This window comes from Euprymna scolopes, chromosome 32 (genome assembly GCF_053919585.1).
Source record: "Euprymna scolopes isolate OS-2025 chromosome 32, ASM5391958v1, whole genome shotgun sequence".
Lineage (NCBI taxonomy): Eukaryota > Metazoa > Mollusca > Cephalopoda > Sepiida > Sepiolidae > Euprymna > Euprymna scolopes.
This window is the reverse complement of record NC_136513.1, coordinates 19,227,501-19,248,001: the sequence shown is the minus strand read 5'-3', so window position 1 is coordinate 19,248,001 and position 20,501 is coordinate 19,227,501. Positions and strand designations below refer to the sequence as shown.

General features: G+C 31.4%; 1 protein-coding gene across 17 annotated transcripts in view; it reads right to left on the bottom strand.

Moving 5' to 3' along the window:
- Window positions 1-20,501, bottom strand: part of LOC145256229 (ryanodine receptor-like) — a 936,895-nt gene that overhangs the window by 9,195 nt on the left and 907,199 nt on the right. For all 17 annotated transcript variants that reach the window (XM_080114858.1, XM_080114861.1, XM_080114859.1 and 14 more), the window contains 7 exons: window positions 16,949-17,070; window positions 12,981-13,041; window positions 11,500-11,646; window positions 9,407-9,538; window positions 6,156-6,204; window positions 5,477-5,584; window positions 3,256-3,320 (listed from right to left, as the gene is read on the bottom strand). In XM_080114858.1, the coding sequence (XP_079970984.1) occupies window positions 3,256-3,320; window positions 5,477-5,584; window positions 6,156-6,204; window positions 9,407-9,538; window positions 11,500-11,646; window positions 12,981-13,041; window positions 16,949-17,070 (684 nt within the window). The remainder of the gene's footprint in view (window positions 1-3,255; window positions 3,321-5,476; window positions 5,585-6,155; window positions 6,205-9,406; window positions 9,539-11,499; window positions 11,647-12,980; window positions 13,042-16,948; window positions 17,071-20,501) is intronic.

The window sequence follows — 20,501 nt, the reverse complement described above, 5'->3', positions numbered from 1 at the left end:
CTATAATCCCGATTTTTCTAGGAAGATTATTTAAATCAATAGATTTAAAAGTTTGTTCCAATTCTTGCACTAACTATAAAGTTAAAAGAATCCATTTCAAGTTAATTTGATAGACATATCCATTTTATATATATATATTGTTTATGTATAAACGATATTAGATGCAAAATTAACTAATTTGCATATTGGTTTTGAAAACGGTCATATAATTAATCCACTATAATTTGTTCTTTTTTTTAATTCAATGATATATATATATATATATTAATATATCTCTCATCTCTCTCTCATCCCTGTCATCTTTCAAGACGCTTCACCACTGAATTCAGATGACTTCTCCAGTTCTTTTGATCTCACATGACAGTTTGTAGGTCCCGAACACTTTCTAATCCTGTGTCCAATAGCAGGTTGTCAATGTAGGTCATTCTTCTTCTACCACGGTTTGGGTGTCTATCTGTTGGTGCCCAAAAACTAGCTTATTGGCTTTCTCTTTGCTGTGTCTCATGCAGTGACCGGCTACTCTCATCCTTCTCTGCTGTACTTTCAGTGATACTGGTGGTAGATCACCATAAAGCTGTTGGTTTGCTGCGTGACTTTTCCATGCTGTATTGAGGGCCATCCTGAGCATCTTTGACCACGCTCCAAGATACTTGAAGTTTTCAACTACCTTGAGCAGAGTCCGCTCAAGTGCTTTCACTGCAATTGGGTCAATGTGATTTTAATATGACATTAATTAATAGTTCTGCACTTCCACTTTTCTATAAATCAGTCCTTAATATTAAAGTCGAGTTGTTACTTGTTTACAAACGGCACGTGCATTAGCAGTCAACCAGTGTCGCTTGAAATATGTCCTCTTTGAGTCTCTCAGCTTCTGGAGTTCTTATTCCATACACTGTTCGATAACTTATTTGAAGGTTACCTCCCTTTATAACGTGTTACTATACCAAGGAAGAAACTTTTTTTTTTATGTATTGTTTATGTATAAGCGTCATCAGTCATAAAATGAACTAACTTTGTATTAGTTGTGAAAAAAAGGACATTTTATTAATTAACTATCATTTGTTCTTTTTTTTTATTCAATGATATTTTTTTTTAATTCACTGATATTTTTTTAATTCAATGATATATTTTTTTTAATTCAATGATATTTTTTTTTTTAATTCAATGATATATTTTTTTTTAATTCAATGATATATTTTTTTAATATAACATTTAATTGATAGTTCTGTTTTGCAGTATGGTTTCATTTCTAGACATATTTAGCATTTATTTATGTGCCAATGTCTTTAGAGACCAATTTGATTTTCAACAAGTTGTAAGTTATATACAAGTGTAAAGTCAAGTTGATTTCTTCTTTCTTTTCTTTTCTTTACCGTCATATTGAAAAGCTAAATAAATTTATATCAAAATTACCAGAAATGTTAATGTTTATCTATCCATATGAATAAAGAATTGTTTGGTTTTCTGTTTACAGTAGAGTTATGAATGAAATATTTATTATTTTAAATTAATGTTTCAAGTTATTGCAAATAACAAACTCCATGAAGCAATAGTGAGTTGGTAAACTCAGCTAGTCTTATATATATGTGGAGGCCGCTAATGACCACTTCATAAAACTGAATACATACATTCATTTAAAATAGTATTTTTTTAATTAGCATTCTCCTATATTACCCCAGGCAATGCCGGAAAACGGGTCCTGTTAGAGTAAAATAAAGCATGGTGAATAAAAAAAATTTCATATAGGACAGGTTATAAAATTTTCCTGGCTTATTAATACTGAATTAATACACTAGCTGAAATTTCACAGTGCAATCTATAATTTGCAGCTAACTCTAAAAATTTATTATTTTATACCTATAAATATAATTTTATGACTAAAAAATTTATAATTTTATACCTATGAATATAATTTTATAACTATAAAAATTTATTATTTTATACCTATAAATGTAACTTTATATCTATAAAAAAATTTAATTTTATAACTATAAACATTTATGATTTTATACCTATAAAAATTTATAATTTTATATCCATAAATATAATTTTATAACTACAAAAATTTGTAACTTTATACCCATAAATATAATGTATAACTACAAAAAAATATAACTTCATACCTATGAATATAATTTTATGACTACAAAAATTTATGATTTTATACCTATAAATATAATTTTATAACTAAAATATTTATAACTTTATACTTATAAATATAATTTTATAACTATAAAAATTATAATTTTATACCTATAAATATAATTTTATCACTATAAAAATGTATTAATTTATACCTATAAATGCAATTTTATAACTATAAAAATTTATAACTTTATGCCTATAAATACAATTTTATAAGTATAAAAATTTATAATTTTATACCTATGAATATAATTTTATGACTATAAAAATTTATAACTTTATACCTATAAATATAATTTCATAACTATAACAATTTATAATTTCATATCCATAAATACAATTTTATAACTACAAAAATTTATAATTTATACCTATAAATATAATTTGATAACTATAAAAATTTATACTTCGCCTTCAGGTCAAGATCAAAGTATAGTATCAGTTTTTCAGATGCTGCACTTCAATTTCTTGTTCTCTGTCAGTGGAAGAGAAATCCTTCACGACTGAGACAATTTTTATTTTTGTTCCTTTTCTCCACATTAAAAAACGACCCTGGTGTCTAACTCTGTCCCGTGGGGAGGCATTGTAAGTAGTAACTATAAAAATTTATACTTTATACCTATAAATATAATTTTATAACTATAGAAATTTATAATTTCATATCCATAAATATAATTTTATAACTATAAAAATTTATAATTTATATCCATAAATATAATTTTATAACTATAAAAATTTATAATTTATATCCATAAATATAATTTTATAACTATAAAAATTTATAATTTATATCCATGAATATAATTTTATAACAATAAAAATTTATAATTTTATACCTATAAATATAATTTTATAACAATAAAAATTTATCATTTTATACCTATAAATATAATTTTATAACTATAAAAATTTATAATTTATATCCATAAATATAATTTTATAACTATAAACATTTATAATTTTATACCTATAAATATAATTTTATAACTATAAAAATTTATAATTTATATCTATAAATATAATTTTATAACTATAAACATTTATAATTTTATACCTATAAATATTAATTTTATAACTATAACAATTTAAAGCCAAAATAAAATAACTCACCTCCATATCTTCCTTAACCTGTTCCAACTGGTCTCTCAATTCTCCGAAAGCGTCAATGATCAAACCTATCAGGGTACAAAAAAAATATTTATATGATGAATAAATATAAAGTACAAGTTAAAGGGATAGGGTTCATGATTCTTCACTTCACCGAATTTTTTTCAAAATGTCGCCCGATCTACACGAAGTTGGTGCTGTGAGAGGCCTTAAAACTGGAATGGTCTAAGGTCTTTCTTCACTTAAATCCGGCCGTGATTGAACGCTTTTACCACATCTAAAATAGTTTTCTGTTCTCCCTGTTGTAAATTAATGCTGCATTTTAAAGAATGACGAAAAACATTTTTGTATAAAAATATATATATTTTTATTCCTCAGTTGCAGATAACAAGTAGGGGTGAAAAAGGAGTGGAGAGAGCATGGAAATTGATAGAGGTTGGTCCTTTGAATTTACTAGTCAATAGATTTTTTTCAGTCGCAATTTGGGTTAGTTTATATAACAGTTTTGGACGCCCACACATGCACAAATATAACACCATTTGCCTATGCCGTCAATGTAGGCACACTTTCTATGTGATGTGGCTGACATGCATTTCATTATTTATTTAATGAGTAGTGTATTTCAGTCTACAGGTGAACTTTGCAAACATCCCTTGTCTCTGAATCAAATTTAAAAAAATAAACTCAAAATGACACTAATAGTGTTAGTGGCTGTGATCTAATGGTTCATGGATACGTCTAGTAACTTTTGAAGATTATTTTGACTTTTCATTTCTGATTCTAATGTGGACGTTGAATAAAGGACTTAAAATTGGCGCTCGCAAGCGCCTTGGATTTGTGAACTACGGAATTTTAAACATCTGTCATGATATATATATATATTATTCCTTAATTGGAAATTTATTTTGAGATGAGCATTATATGTTAATTTTTTTTTTTTCAACTACGGATGGCAGTGATTGCTGAGAATGCAGTTAGGAGATTCGAAGTTCCTATCCGTCGCGGTTACCACCTGACGAAGGCCAGAGGAAGTTGGCCGAAACGTTGTGAACCAATAAAAAAAGATTTAAAAAAAACAACAACTAATAAAGATGAGACTAATAGTCCGAAATAAAAAAAAAAAAAAAAAAATCTGTCATGATCCTACACTTGACTGAATTCTGTTTAAAATGTTCCTCTATCTACATCAGGTTGGCACTGAGGGATAACTGAAAAATCTACTCTATTTCACCAGAATTAGTTTCCTGTTTTCCCTGTTGTATATTATTGCTGTACTTAAAAGAATGATGAAATACGCATGTTATAATCAAATTAACACAAAACCTTAATAATATAAAAAAAAATTAAATAAATAAGTTATGACAGATTCACTGGCTCCTGCTATTATATTATTATTATTTGTATGCATGACAACTATCTTGGGTTTATATCCGTTATTCCATATACTTTTTGTTTGTTTTCTTTTTGAAAAAGAGAGGTCTCTCTCGAAATTATCAAAGACAGTTTATCATCCTGGTTATATTTAACAGTAAGTCTATATTTACTGGTTTTTATATAAAAGATTTTTTTAAAAATAAATCGGCATAGAAAGATTTGTAAGTTAAATGTATGCTTCAGTTGTCTGTTTTTGTTCATAAGTCACATCACTTCAATATCCCGGTATTTTTAATTGCTAACAATCTTCTCAAATACTTACATATTTGTATAAAAATATACCTTTTTTGCTCAGTTAATGTTAGTGAAAACATAGGAATAAGGGTAAAAAGAAGTGAAGAGAGCATGGGAATTAATGGCAGTTGGTCTCTTTAATTTACTAGCCAGTAGACTCTGTTCAATCCCAATTTGGGCTAGTTTATATAACAGTTTTGGACACCCATACATCCACAAATGTAACTCCGATTCTCGGATTTCGCCTATGCAGTCAATGTAACCATGCACACTATGCAATGTAGCGGCTATCTATTTCATTGTTTATCTAGCAACTAGCGTATCTGCGTCTGCAGGTGACCTTTTCAAATGCCCCCTGCAGGTGTCTCTGCATCAAATTTATTTTCCGGTCAGCTATCTCTCCATGTCAATCAGTTTTGCTTTTTCCGGCCAGGTATGTGTCTAAGTCAACTGGAGAGGTTTTATTTCTTCTGAAAAGGTGCTGTTTCTGGTATCATAGACCTAATATTCAATATCCCTTTCTTGAGAGAGTAAATATAATGATAGTAATACATACCCTGAATGATAGCCAGCAAGATGACAATGATGAAGAAGAAAAATGTTATATCAAAGATAATTCGGTATGCTTCTGAAGGATCTCCATCAGCTGGTTCGATTTCATCACCTGAAAGTAGAAGAAAGATAAAAAAAAAAAAAATTATTAAACATTTGTTAGATAAAAAAATTTGACATATTAGAAAAATAATGAATGTGTTTTCATTTTTGTGGGTTTCACAAACACTCCTTTAGCTACAACCAATGCTAGCAATTTCCCCAACTGTGCCTAACTCTAAACGCAAATTCCATGAGTAAAGCTTCTTTTCTATACCATTTCAAGTTCAAAATGATAATCAACTTCAAAATAATAATAATCAACTTCAAAATGATAATAATCAACTTCAAAATGATAATAATCAACTTCAAAATAATAATAATCAACTTCAAAATAATAATAATCAACTTCAAAATAATAATAATCAACTTCAAAATGATAATAATCAACTTCAAAATGGATCAATCAACTTGATTATGCCATAGTGTCAATAACATGGTACAAAAGTGACGAATAAAAATTTGCTAGTGATAAGCAAAGTTCGATTTGTCAGCTTAATTGCTATTTGGGCTTGACTTTAAAAATCTTGCATGCTCATATCATTGAGTAAAAAGCCTTTTGGAAAATACGAAAAATAACTTACCTATACCACCACCTGCTCGAAGACCTGTGTGTAAGTGGTAAATAAAACACTGAAAAAGAAAGGAATGAGAAAAATTAATACAAAAAGTAAATCTTATATAAATAACAATTTTGTTTTGTCTGTCTGTCTGTTATTCATAATTTTCTTAAACGTAATACATTTGTGAATTTGTCTCATTTCGAAATATCACAATATCTTATGCACTTTTAGAAATGGAGAATATTTCATTAATAGTAAATTATAAATTCCCCCCCCCCAAAAAAAAAGCGGATGCAATAACTGAAAATGAAAGCAAAACCTCGAGATTTTTAGTCTGAGGTTTTAACAGACTGATCTATTTGAATTTATTTATGCCTTAACAAAATAATTATAGCTTTGGTATGACGTCATAGATTTTTTTTTTTTTTACAAAATAGTCACCACTTATGAAGGCCCGAAGTCCACTCGGCGCCAGGGGTTAATGAATGTAAAGTGTTAGTGTACTAATCATTAATAGCGTAAATTGGGTAGAATTTGATTATTTAAGGGAATCCAAATGACAGCACCACCTTACATTCATTAACCTTTATCCCTGAGTGGCCTTTGGGCTTTGATAAGTGGTGACTCCCAAGTAAAAACAAAAATTTTCTAAAAATTAGCTAAAAGAACTTAAGTCTCTCTCTATGTATCTTTTTCCTGTGAGAGTCAATTCTCTCTGGAAATGAATCTTTAGAAACTCTCAGGGAACGTCTCTGTACTTCTTTTCTGCTTGGAAAGAAGTTTTATTTGTTTTGCTAAACTGATGACCAAATCCAATGTAAACAAGTTCTTGTTGAGCCGTCCCCATAAATAATCAAATTCTAATCAATTTACACCATTAACAAATGCTAAAGTGTTAGTTTACTAATCATTAATAGTGTAAATTGGGTAGAATTTGATTATTTAAGGGAACCCAAATTACACCACCACCTTATATTCATTAATCCTTATCCCTGAGTGACCTTGATAAGTGGTGACTCTCTTGTAAAAAAAAACCCCCAAAAAAAACATAAATCGATGACGTCATGCCAAAGCTATAATTATTTTGTTAAGGTAATGTTTTAAGCTCTATTTATAAATAAGTTCAAATAGATCAATCTGTTTAACCTCAGACTAAAAATATATACATGATGGAAGAATAAATTTGTCGCCCATAAGAAAACAACACTACAGCTTTATTTTAAATCTTTTATTGAAAAAATCAATTCAGGTAACTTGAGTATGTAGTAAAACTGGCATCTATTCTGTGTAGCCACCTTCAGCCTCAATTACCGCCTCATTACTACGGGTCCAAAACTGGGAGCATGCCTTTTCCACAAGCGCCAGCAGGAGCTCAGCGGATACTCAACGAATGGTGGTGATCAGGCTGGCTTTGGTGTTGTGGAAGGTCATGTTGGTGATGTTCTCAACGTATGACCAAATGAAGTAGTCCAACGTGTTCAGGTTAGCGGAGGAGGGGGGCCAGTAAGAGAAGGATACAAGACTTCTGAAGCCAAGCCTGGGTCTCTTTGGACTTGTGGGCCAGTGCTGAGTCCTGTTGTTACGCCCAGGATCTGCCAGCGGCTACCTAATTGCATCAGGGGATCACCACACTCTTTTAGGGCATCCAAATACACTTTGGTGTTTACTTAAAAAAAAAATCCAACCTTGATCGCCCTTTGAGGCTCGTGGCGCAGTGGATAGAGATGTTGAATCTCTGTGGCTATAGGTGAGAATTGTCTGAAGATAGTGATTTCAATCCTACCCAAAGCCGGCCAGAAGTTTACTTGACCAAAACGTAGTGAGACGACAACAACTATGGATGGCAATAATTGCTAAGAATGCAGTTAGGAGATTCAGAGTTCCTATCCTGTCGCGGTTACTACCTAACGAAGGCCAGAGAAATAGTTGGCCGAAACGTCATGAAACAACATCTAAGAAAGATGAGGATAATAGTCCGCAATAAATAAATTAATAAATAATACTCATCTCAATAATGAATTCCAATTAAATAATATATTTTAATTTATGCAGATAGCATAAGAATCAATCATATAGAATCAATCCTCTATTGATTATTGAGGAATAATTTGCTGGTGAACTAATTTGCAAAAAAAAAAAAAAAAAAACCCAAAAATGCAAAAAATAATAATGATGATAATAATAATAATAATGATAATGTTGTTCATCAAATTCCGTCTGTGTTTGTTTACATGTCAACTGATATTTAAGCTTAATGATTAATGCCCTGGAAAAGTCACTTCTGACTAATGTTTAGTTTTAAAATATGCAAACGAAGAAATGAATCGCTGCAATTTTAAATGGTACCTCTACTTTTATGGTAAATTAAACTTGTTAATAAGAAAAAATTAAAATAAAATGGTGAGGTACACCCGGGCTTGAACAGGGGATCATTCAATGTGTAGTCGAATGCTCTACCACTAAGCTATAAATCCAGATTATAATAGATTTGTTTTTTTTAAGAGGAAATGATTGGCTGAGATTTTATTATGTCCCTTGGCCGGTGTAACGTAAAATATTCCCTGTAAAAATTATTCTTTTTTATCTATAAGAGAGAAAATCTATTTTTAAGATCGGATTTTTCAATTTGCAACACTTATCAGATGAATTTCTGCACAAAACATATCTAAGAACACTGCCAGACATATGAATTAGCTTTGTGTGAAATTTGCAAAAGATAGGCTCAGCCGTTTCAGAACCTATGAGGAAAGAACGCACACAGACATATACAAAGTTACTTTCATATAAGAGAAGAGATAGAAATAGAGATAATTCTACTTACATAATAATTAGGGCTAGGACAACAGCATATTCTTTTTATTTTTTGGACTCTCGAGTGTGTATCCATTGATAGCTCATATGCTTTTATATAGAGTGATGTGGTTCTTGGTCGATTAACTGTGTCTGATATATACTTGAGAGTCAAAACAATGAAAAGAATATGCTGTTGTCATAGCCCTAATAATAATGCTTCATGCATCGGCAAATGGTGGCTTTATAGAATACTGGCAGGTGTGAAATGTTTTCTAGCCCGGTAAAGGAAGTCTACTTTCTTTGCAGCATGTTTTTTAATAACGTCCATGTATTTATTCCAATTCACTTTAATAATAAGGTTAAATGTTCCTAAAATACATTTTTCACATGTCTGTGTATTTCTGATTTTAATTAAAAAAAAAAAAAAAATCGTGAAGGTAAATAAAAATTCAGTGCAAATATCAAATATTTATACTTACTGTTGCCATATCATGACATTTCTTATCGACTTGTCCATCTTCCTCTTTGACGTAGAATTTTCGGAAGAAATTAAAGGCTATAACTGTGTAAATGTAGACAACAATGCTCGTCAACATTACTGTAAGTACCAACTGGAAAAGAAAAAAAGAATTAGTGGATATTAAAAATAGTGATGGGACGATTCCAATATTTTTCCTGATTCCGATACAATTACAGATTCCTTACTAAATTCCTGATTCCGACACAATTACCGATTCCGATTCTTTATAATTCTCTAAATATTTAACAATATAGTTGTTATTTTTCCTGATTACGGGGGGGGGGGGAAATACATGTTAAATATGCAGATATTTTCGTAAACAGAAAATGACACGTGTGAAGGACGATCGATCGATTTTAGCTTTACTGGTATTTTAAAAGCAATAAATATTTATTATTTTATCACAATAACAAGCAATGGAAGATTTTGCTTTAAACAAAATCAAATAAAAAAGACAAATAAAAGAATCGTTTAGGCATCGGAAAATAGGCATCAATTTTTTTATTCCGATACCGATTCCGATACCCCCAAATTTTTCGATTTTTCCGATTCCCGATTCCGATTAATTGTCCCAACACTAATTAAAAGTTAAGAGATGACCCATAACCTGTTGGATCAATGTTGGTATATTATAAATTAGATACATAAAAATAAAAAGTAAGACAGTATCAAAGTTTTAAAGTGCTGTACCAAAATCAATAGAAAAAAAACAACATATTTTTCGACATGACCAACATTCACAAAGTCAAAGAACATCTTCTTTTTTTTTTTCTACTACTACTACTACTACATGTGTAATCCTGTAAGGAAATTAATAAAACTCTTCTCCAAGAACATCACAATGAACGTGAACAAATATCAGTTCTAAAGTTCTTTCTCAGCTGTCAAAAAAAAAAAAAAAAAAAAAATGCAACCAACTGTCTTCCTCCATTGGTCTTTATTAAAGTAATTGTTCCCGTGATATGCAAATGAATGCCAACTATAAAAAAAAAAAAAAAAAAAAAAAAAATCTACAAACAAGAGTTCTTCCTTTTTTCCACTGAAAATTCAGTACTCAACGTGCGAAACAGTTCCCACGCTTCAAAGCTGGTAACCCTTCAGGTTCTTCTCTATTCTTACAGTGGGTAACATTTAATCTCCCTTTATATTTTTAACCACAACAAGTTAAACAGGTTCAACAGGATCAAAGTTTTAAGGAAATGTCAAAAAAAAAAAAAAAAAAAAAATTAATCAATGGACAAAACACATACTTTTCGATACGACCAATTTTCACAAGGACAAAGGAATTCTTCTTTCTTTTCCCCCTCTTTCCTTTCCTATTAGTTCTTTTTTATTTCTTTTCCTCTTCGTTCTTTTTCCTCTGTGTTTTTTGTCTTTTTTTTCCTCTCTGCATTCTTTTCCCTCTTTTTTTTCAGCTTCTTTGTTCTTTTCTTTCTTCTTCTTCTTCTTCTTCTTCTTCTTCTAACATATCTCTTCCACATTAGACATCCAGTAATTTTGGAAAAAAAAAAAATGTTTTATGCTTCAAGTTCTTTATATCTTCAAATATTTATTCATGGTGTTTAGTTTTGTAGAGAAAGTATAAAAGCAATAACATCAATGTTTGGTACATTTAAATCAGGAAGCCGATATCTTCAGACAACCTGATATAGTAGCACCAAAGATTATGCTTGGCTTTCACAGAATTGTTGATGCTACTTACATAAGAATTACACGTCAGTCGTTTACTTTCACAAAAGACTCCAATGTAGCATTTTGCCAGCATCATGTGGTTCCTGGACATGACTGAATCCAAGGATTCTGGCAAAGAAATTTTTGTACTACCTCTTCAACATACTGTTGCACATTTAAGTCAAGAAGTCGATATCTTCAGACAGCCTGATCTGGTAGCACCAAAAAATATAGGTTGAGGGCCGCCGGTTGTCTGTAGGATATGTGATCAACCATGTTTCCCATTATTCTTTGACATGAGCAACTTTATATTGAAAAGTGAGAAATAATTTAATTTAGAAAAAAAAAAATGATTAAAATAAATAAATATAAATATCTTACCTGCTTTCCATTATGAGTTACGGATTGCAAGATGGTCCTCAATGTCTTGAAACCGATGGCCACATCAATTAGATGTGCAGCAAAGAAGAAATGGTTAAAGTTTCCAAGGACTGAGAAGATAAAGTACCAAAGGATGTACAAGAAAGACTGCAAAGAAAAAAAGAATATCTTTTTAGCACTTTTAGCTAATTATTTTTAGCTTATTTCTGTTTTAGCTTATTATTTTTAGCTTATTTTTGTTTTCCTTATTATTTTTAGCTTATTTCTGTTTTAGCTTATTATTTTTAGCTTATTTTTGTTTTCCTTATTATTTTTAGCTTATTTTTGTTTTAGCTTATTATTTTTAGCTTATTTTTGTTTTCCTTATTATTTTTAGCTTATTTTTGTTTTAGCTTATTATTTTTAGCTTATTTTTGTTTTCCTTATTATTTTTAGCTTATTTCTGTTTTAGCTTATAATGGCCAAGCGAAGTGAAAAATGAAATATTGTTATGATCTTCCACTCTACAATAAAGAGCAATGGTCATTTATGTGTGTGTGCGTGTGTGTGTGTGTGTGTGCATGTGAGTATGCATATGCATATGTGTGTATGTGTGTGTATGTCTGTATGAATATGTGTATGTGTGTATGAGTCTTTTAATTTTCTTCCTTTGAAGATTGTAATGCTGGATATGGGGCAGCCAAACCAGCTGCTAACATTGCCCTGCTTTTTATTGAAACCAACCGAGAGCTATTTTTAGTATCCTCGTTGTTCCTTTAAAGTGCAATTGTCTGGATCTCTTTTGCACTTGGTTCAGCAGAAATATTAGTTAGGTAGGACTTCAAATGTGTATGTGTACATATGTGTGTAACTAGACTTTTTAATCCGTTAAAATCTGGAAAAAGTTATAGCCTATTGACTTAGAATGAGTGCTTTTATGCCAAATTGATGGTTGAATATGGTTAAATTTAAATGCTAATTCCTATTAATCCCTAACTGTGCATTGAACGGATTCCATAATAGTTCAGTTGCTTTACCTTATCATAACATAGGTCCATACAAAATTTCAGCCAAATTGGCCCAGCAGTTTCCAAGAAAACCTCCACAGTAAATGTGCTATTGTGGTGACAAATCCCTATTAATCTCTATTAATCCCTAACTGTGCATATAACAGATACCATACTCCTTGGTTCGCTGTATTTTATCATAACGAAGGTCCATACAACCTTTCAGTTAGATCAGCCCTGTAGTTTCCGAGAAAAAGTGGGATGGATAGACAGACAAACAGGCATACTAAGAGAAATATGGATGTAAATATAAAGACTTTACAGCATGATGGAAATCACGGTTTCACAAACTGATGATTGGATAAGACTCCTTTACTGCCCGGATGTTTCACATCAAATTATTTCTAGCGTAAAAAATGAAAGTGATTCCTGCTTTTGTGATAATAGCTGCAATAAGGAAATTAGTTTCATGTCACTACTAATGCTGTTACTTACGTTGTCAGTGAAAATGACTCCCCATTTCCATAATTGGTACTGCCAGTCCATATTCGAGATACTAGAAAAGAAATAGAAACAAAAATTATGGAAAGAGATTTCAAGCATTTTATTTATTCCATCTTTTTTTTTTTTATATTATACTAGCCTGGGTGCCCGGTGTTGCCCGGGTGCTTAGAGATGTGTATCCCCGAGTGGCTTCCGGGCCTTGATAAGTGGTGACTTCCATGTAAAAAAAAAAAAAAGTGGTAGTATGCAGGCAGGCTCGAACCTGTACTGCAAAGGAGGAAAAAAAAATGTGAAAAGAAAAAAACGTGACGTCTTTGCCGTTGCGTCCATCGCCAAACTGGAAGTGGTGAAGGTTTAAATTAAGACTAGTCAATCAAAAAAAGGCGATGACTTTCGAAAATATCGGCAAAAGTGACCCCCTCCTTGTAGAAAAAATGCCCAGTTGAGGATGAAGGGATTAATTTTTAGCCAATTTTTCGATATTTGTCATCTGAAAGGTCGAGCTTCAAAACAATACTGATCTCGTGAAAATCCGTCGCCTCTGTCAAAAGTTTTAGGCAGACATGCATATATACATACATACATACATACATACATACATATGTACATTTAAACAGACAGGTGAGATTTATATTATAGATTATTTATTTTTTGGTATTTTTTGCTTTCTTCCCACCTCAATATTCACTTTTAAAATAACGAGTTTTTTTTATAGATTTTTTGGGTATGCTGAAAACGAATATCACATTTAAATTTTGCGCAGACAAGTAGTTTTCTGGATATCAAGACCTTTATTATCCAAGGTAATCCCTTATGTTTTTACTGGTGGCCATGTTTTTTTCCCCAATTGAAAAATACTAATGCACATGCGTGTTACAAAACACCTCCTCTCCTCTCCATGTTAAGAATGGCGAACGCCACTGTTATTTATTAAGTAATGCATTGGAAAAAAATTATCTTGATATCCAGAAACTACTTGTCTGCACAAAATTTAAATGTGATATTCGTTTTCAACATACGCAAAAACCTATACAAGTCATCATTTTAAAGATTAGTGTTAAGGTGGAAAGAACGTATAACTTTACCTTATTTTTTTTTTTTAAATGTAAAATAAAACCATACAAGCAAAATCTAAAGATAAAAATATAGGTTAATTGGTGTTGCCTCACATTATGGAAAGCAGCGGCAGCAGCGAATGTTGTTTTTAATGTTGCTCTTTCTGCTTCTCATAAAGTCGGTTCCCTCTATCAATACAAATATTTTCTCACATCTGAGGCTATTCCCTATCTCTACAAGTCTATTATCAGACCATGTCATCATATTTGAATCTCTACCCCATTTGAGGGGGTTTGAATAGATGCAGAAACGTATCTGTAATTTGATTCGCCGCATCCTCTCTCTCACAGACGTGATGTTGATAGTCTCAGTCTTTTCTATAAATACTATTATAGCATATGTTATTCAAAATTATTTGATGTGTTCTCTGCTTCCTTTGTTCCAGCTCGTTTGACTCGTTGGCCTAGTGGTCTCCGTCAATTTACTGTTTTTATACCTCATTGCAATACAGATTCTTATTCCAGTAGCTTCTTTCCAAGAACTGCAAGCTTGTAGAACTCTCTTCCTGATGATTCTTTTCCTCCTACCTAGAGTTTTTTTTTTTTTCAAGATTAACACCAATAGGCCTTTTCTATTTTTGCAATAATCATCCTTGTTTTATCGTTATTTCCATGGTAGGTGCTCGTCTGAACTCCAATCTCTGGTCCCCCACTCGCCAATCTTTCACGAAAAACACCCGTCTAGCCGAATCCACTGTGAAAAATTTCCCCCCACTCTTTATCTGTGCCTAAATCAAAACGTGGATTCCATGAACAAAGCTTCTTTCTTAGAACTGCATGCCTGTGGAACTGCCTGCTTCCCACCTGACTACAACTTGGATGTTTTCAAGTCCAACGTTAACAAATTCCTAATGAACCGCCCCCCCTTAAGTAAACACTTCATCAAATCTCCACACTAACGTAATGTACTTGCAATAACCCTTATCCATGAGTGGCTTCCGGGCCTTGATAAGTGGTGACCACTGTGTAAAAAAAAATATATATATATATTATTCTTGTTAGCTCCTTACATCAAATGGCTTTATGCCTTGTTTGGAGCGACTTCCATTAAAAAAAAAAAAAAAAGCAGTTTGTCATAAACAATCGCAGATGTAAGAATATTCACTGCTAAAACTTTGCACATACTATAAAAACCTAAACGCACAACTTTCTTCCTCTTTTCTGGTATTTCCTTTCATGCTTGAATCACATGAAAAAGTTTTTCAAAATAGGGTAAGCCACACACACACACATCGTGAAACATATTCACGAATGCTCAACAGCATCATAAAGAAGATTCTAGTTGATGTAGAAAAGAAAATCCTGTTACTGAATTTTGGCAGATACCTATAACAAAAATTTTGGCAGATACCTATAACAAAAATAGTCAACCGACTTACAAATAGTTATAACTGATAATGTGTTTGCTATAATATACTGGGTCATCTCTATAATATTCTGTTTGTTCTTTCCTTTACTAAGTCCATACGTTATGTTTTGAAAAAGGCCAAACACAATTTTTGAAGGCCAAACTGCTAAGAAAAAAAAAAAAGGCCTCAAAAAGATCAATCTGGCAGTCTTGGACACAAGAATATTAGAGTGATCTCCCTTTGGTGTAGCCTCGTTTTCAAAAAGGAACTCGTAGTAATTTTGACGTGTAACGGTTTTTCATTGAAGAAAGAAGTTAGTGAAACGTTACATAAAAAGAAAAAAACGTTACATAAAAAGAAAAAACGTTACATAAAAAGAAAAAACGTTACATAAAAAGAAGCAGGGCAAAAAAAAAAAAAGAACATTGTTTGCTAAGAGATGCTGGACTAAAGAAGGAAATTAATGCTTGTTTCTTACAATGTGATTTATTATTTGTATTGAACTATGTAGCACAATATTACTTTCTGAGCATTTATTAATGCTTATTAATTTATCTCATTTGGGCCAGTTCTATATTTAAATTACAATAGACATTATTTTCATAGAAATGTTAATATAAACTCATATTCGTTGTGTCGTATTGGTTTTTCTGTCCATTAACTAATTTTTTGTGCTATCCATAAAAATATCAGTTTCATCCAAACATATTTGTTGATTAAATCTATTTCTCAATCTGCGGAATTTCTACGGGTAATGCTGATTTGTAATATTATATCTTCTATTGTAATCGATTTGCTATTAATTTGATTTGCTCACTAGCGTCCGAGTAGTGGTGTTGTAACTGACAAATGTCTGTTTGGCAAGCTGTGATTCTTCTCTCCAGATGTGCTTTGGTTCTTGCTTATGTAGTGATCCCAAGCAGTTGCTCTGTTCTCAGAGCAATCGTTTCCGGTTGATTGAAGTAGGTAAAGCATTATCTATTACAATTCTGAATTTTTTAGATGAGGGCTGATTGTATTACTTGTTTTGATTGGACTATTGTTCTCATCTTGAATGTTATTTATGCAACGTTTCGGTCGATGTAGCCACTGACCTTCGTTAGACATCTTCCTTTCTTTTCCAAGATGCCTGATGAAGGTTGAAGACTACAATGACCGAAACGTTGCACAAATAACACTCAAGATGAGAACAATAGTCCAATCAAAACAAGTAATACATTATCTATTAGGATAAAACTATATCACTTAAGATGAGATCGTATGAATGATCATGCAGCAATTGCTAACATTAACCATTCCATTTGCAACCATAATTGCTGGGTTTCTGTTATATTTTTGCGTCAGGTATCATAGTTAACTACTCAAGTCGGTATTAAACCATTCCGTTACCTATTACATATAACAAAAAAAGAATGCATACAGCCTCCATACAATAAGCAGAAAAAAAAAAAAATGAAAAATAAAAAAAATAAGAAAATAAAAAAAAGATGCTTACAATACTGGTAACAGTCCTGATTGTGGAGTGGTTTCCTCAATGGTTATAGAGTCTCCCTTCTTCATTCCCAAAAGATTACTAATACTTTCATAGTCGTATTGCTCAGCATAACGAATCCGTACCTACAATGCAAAGATTTTTTTTTTACATCAAAACTGCAAAGTTGAATATATATCAAAACTTTTGATTAATTTTTCATTATTTCATTGTCTGTTTTTTTTTTTTTTTACTATTCCGAGTTGAAAAAAAACCAAACAAAATATCAAGAATTACAATTAATGAAAATACTTCATCAATGACGATTTGATAAAGCATTTTAACTAGCGGGACCTGTGGAAATTCCACAGAGGACTCCTTCATATGTAATGTATTGATGTTAACATACTGTAGATGTTCAGCGTAAATGGAGATGCTCTGATATTATTGTAGCTCTTTTTTTGAAACTGCAAAAATATTTATCTAAGCTAGCAGTGACGTAGCCCGGTCATAAAGTACGCTTAAATATTATATTTTAATTCTTGCAGATTTCGGATATATTATTATAGAGTTAATGTTCTATCGATTTTTATATATTATAAAGTTGCGATTTATAAAAAAAAATATTCATATGACTTGGGTGCATCAGCTTGAATCGAAATGAAACCAAAATTTATGATATATATATACATATATATATATATATATATATATATATATATATATATATATATATACCATAAATTTTGGTTTCGGTTTCGATTCAAGCTGATGCACTCAAGTCATGCCGCTCCCCATTTAGGGGGTACCAGATTGGTCAATGGGGAAATTATTCCAACAAACATTTAGGTAAAAATGCACTTTCATATAAATACTTGAATTCATTCAAGAAAGTACCGCTAACAAAAACAAATAAAAACATATATATATATATATATATATATATATATATATATATATATATATATATATATATAAAATAAAATATCCATTCACGTGAAATCACCTTTTTCTTCACCATATTCCCTCTGCTTCACTTTTTGTTATCAAGTAAGATCTTTGAATTACTTGCAGTTTCATCAAATACTTTTGCATGCAAAATCCGATCCCGCATTTTGCTAATTTCTACCCTCTGATGAGAAGGAAAGCATTTCTTTGAAACTCCGCGGATTAAGGACTATCCATTTATTTAGTGTTTCCTGTTCAAATTAAATATGTTTTTAACTCTTTTTCAAAGTGTTTTTTAACATGTTTTATTAACTATTTGCTCTTATATATATATATATATATATATATATATATAACTTGAGTTCCTTCAGCTCTAACCGAAACCAAAACTTATGAAGAATTCTTGGTAAAATTATTTATTACAAGAAATAGAAGTCCATAACAATTAAACGACAGTCACTCAGATGTAAGCGTGACACAAAATAAATAACACACACGCTATCCTATTAATATATAGATTATTGATTTTTTTTTTAAAGTCTAAACTGCATTGGTCACTCCAATAAATAGAATTTCTTTATCAAGAGAGTAATTAATTACTGAGATAAAGTGGTGATTGTACAGCTTGAAATGCACACACGTTTAGCTTAGCTCTGAACGTGTGACGTCCATCATGTGACCAAAATTTTTGGATCTTGCTTATGACCAAGTAGAAAAATGAGTAGAAGATGGTTTGGAGTCTCTATTCAGCTGTCTTCCCCCGAAAACAGAGTTAGACATAAGGCTCTGTTCTTGGAGAGAGACAAATAATAATTACCCCCCCCCTTACTACAATTTGAACTCTCCGGTTTATTTATTTTTTTTTCTTTTAGCAAAACTCAATGTTCATTAATTGTCTTTGAAAACTATTTTCATTAATAATTAATTTTCTACCTTATCGTTTTTCGTAATTTTTGGATATGTTCATTATTGCGACCTGGCAATTCAGTAGATGACATTGGTTTTACCTGAAATTCAATATTTCAATTTTTAAATCTGACACTTATAACGAAGAAGCACCAAATGTACTTACCAGAGACAAACTATTTAGTTTTGTAAGATACTAGTAGATCTACTTGACGTTCTAATTTCCCTAAATCTCTATTTAAACTTGAGTATGTGTATACGTTTTTAGTTATCTTGTTTAGAATCAAGGGGATTGAACGCTGATGGTAGGGTTTCTCTCAGGTTTAGTCGGTCTTGAAGTGATTCTCCCTTTACTTCTCTTTTTATTATTATGATTAGCTTCTTACATAAAGTGGATTCATGTCTTGTCTGGAGCGACTCCCATAAAAAATAATAAACAAATAAAAAAGGAAAGTCGTCTGGTGACTCTAGCTGACATCTTTGGAGTAGAATTTCTTCGAGAGAACTTATGGAATTCAAAAATGTGCACAAATTTCTTAATGGGATTTTTTTTTTCTGCCAGTGTTGACCAAGAATTGTGGTAAGTGTGGAAATTTTCTAGCTTTTGGATAATTGCTTTTTAAGTTAAATTAAAATAAAAGAAATTACCTTTATAAAAATATTTTAGATTTTTTTTTTTTTTACTTAAGAGGGGAGGTCACCGCTTATCAAAGCCTAAAAGCAACTCTAGGATAAGGGTTAATGAACAGTAGATAGACGCTGAGACGTCACTGTGATGATCAGTAATCGTGGAACTTGGGTTGGGTTTAATTATATAAAAAGGCGGCTCAATAAGAACATATTTAGATTAGACTTGAAAACAACCATGTTATAATCAGTTGGGAAGCAGCCCCACGATATTGTTTTCCACAGACGAGCAATTCTGGGGAAAAAGTTCTGCTCATGGGATTTACTTTTAGTTTTAGGCAGAGTTCGTGCTTATAGTGGTTGTAGCTAGTCGAATGTTTGTTCTGAATGCTTTACAAGGGGGAACCATAGATTGAAGCTCAGTCGAGCACCTGCCATGAAAATAACGATAGAGCAGAGATAGGCTTTCAACGTTTCTTCTATGAGAAGTAAGGAGGAGAAAAGTACATAATCCACTAGACTTCGAAGTCCAAGCAGGAAAAGATATCCTTAGCAGTTACTCCCCATAAGATCTCAGCGAGCTGGATTAAAGACTTTGGCAGGCCAGAGACCCCTGTTGTGAAGGTTCTAGATTTAACCATATCTTGACGGTATACGTTTGGTTTGTCAATCTGTGTGTGTGGGTGTTTAAGTTGTGTACACATATTTCATTCAACTTTCTGTCCTCTAGATAAGAACAATTCAGCTAGATTAGATTATAAGTGAATACAGACAAAGATGTAGTATATGTATAGTAGCAGGCAGACTTAATCCCAAGTATTATCTCCTTCTTTTTAGATGGAGGAAGTGAGTTTATTGCCTTTCTGCTGAGGTGCTCTGTTGCAATATTTACAAAAAGAAAAGCTACTATGCTATTTTCTCACATTTCTATTTAAAAAATGTTTGCTGAATATTTTTACGTTTTCCATAAAAGTTCTGCGATTAAAGGGTGGACTGGATCTGGGCTGCAGGCCGTAGTTTGGAGACCCTTGTTGGAAAGGGGAAATTTTCTAGCTTTTGAATAATTGCTTTGTAAGTTAAAGAAAAGTAAAAGAAA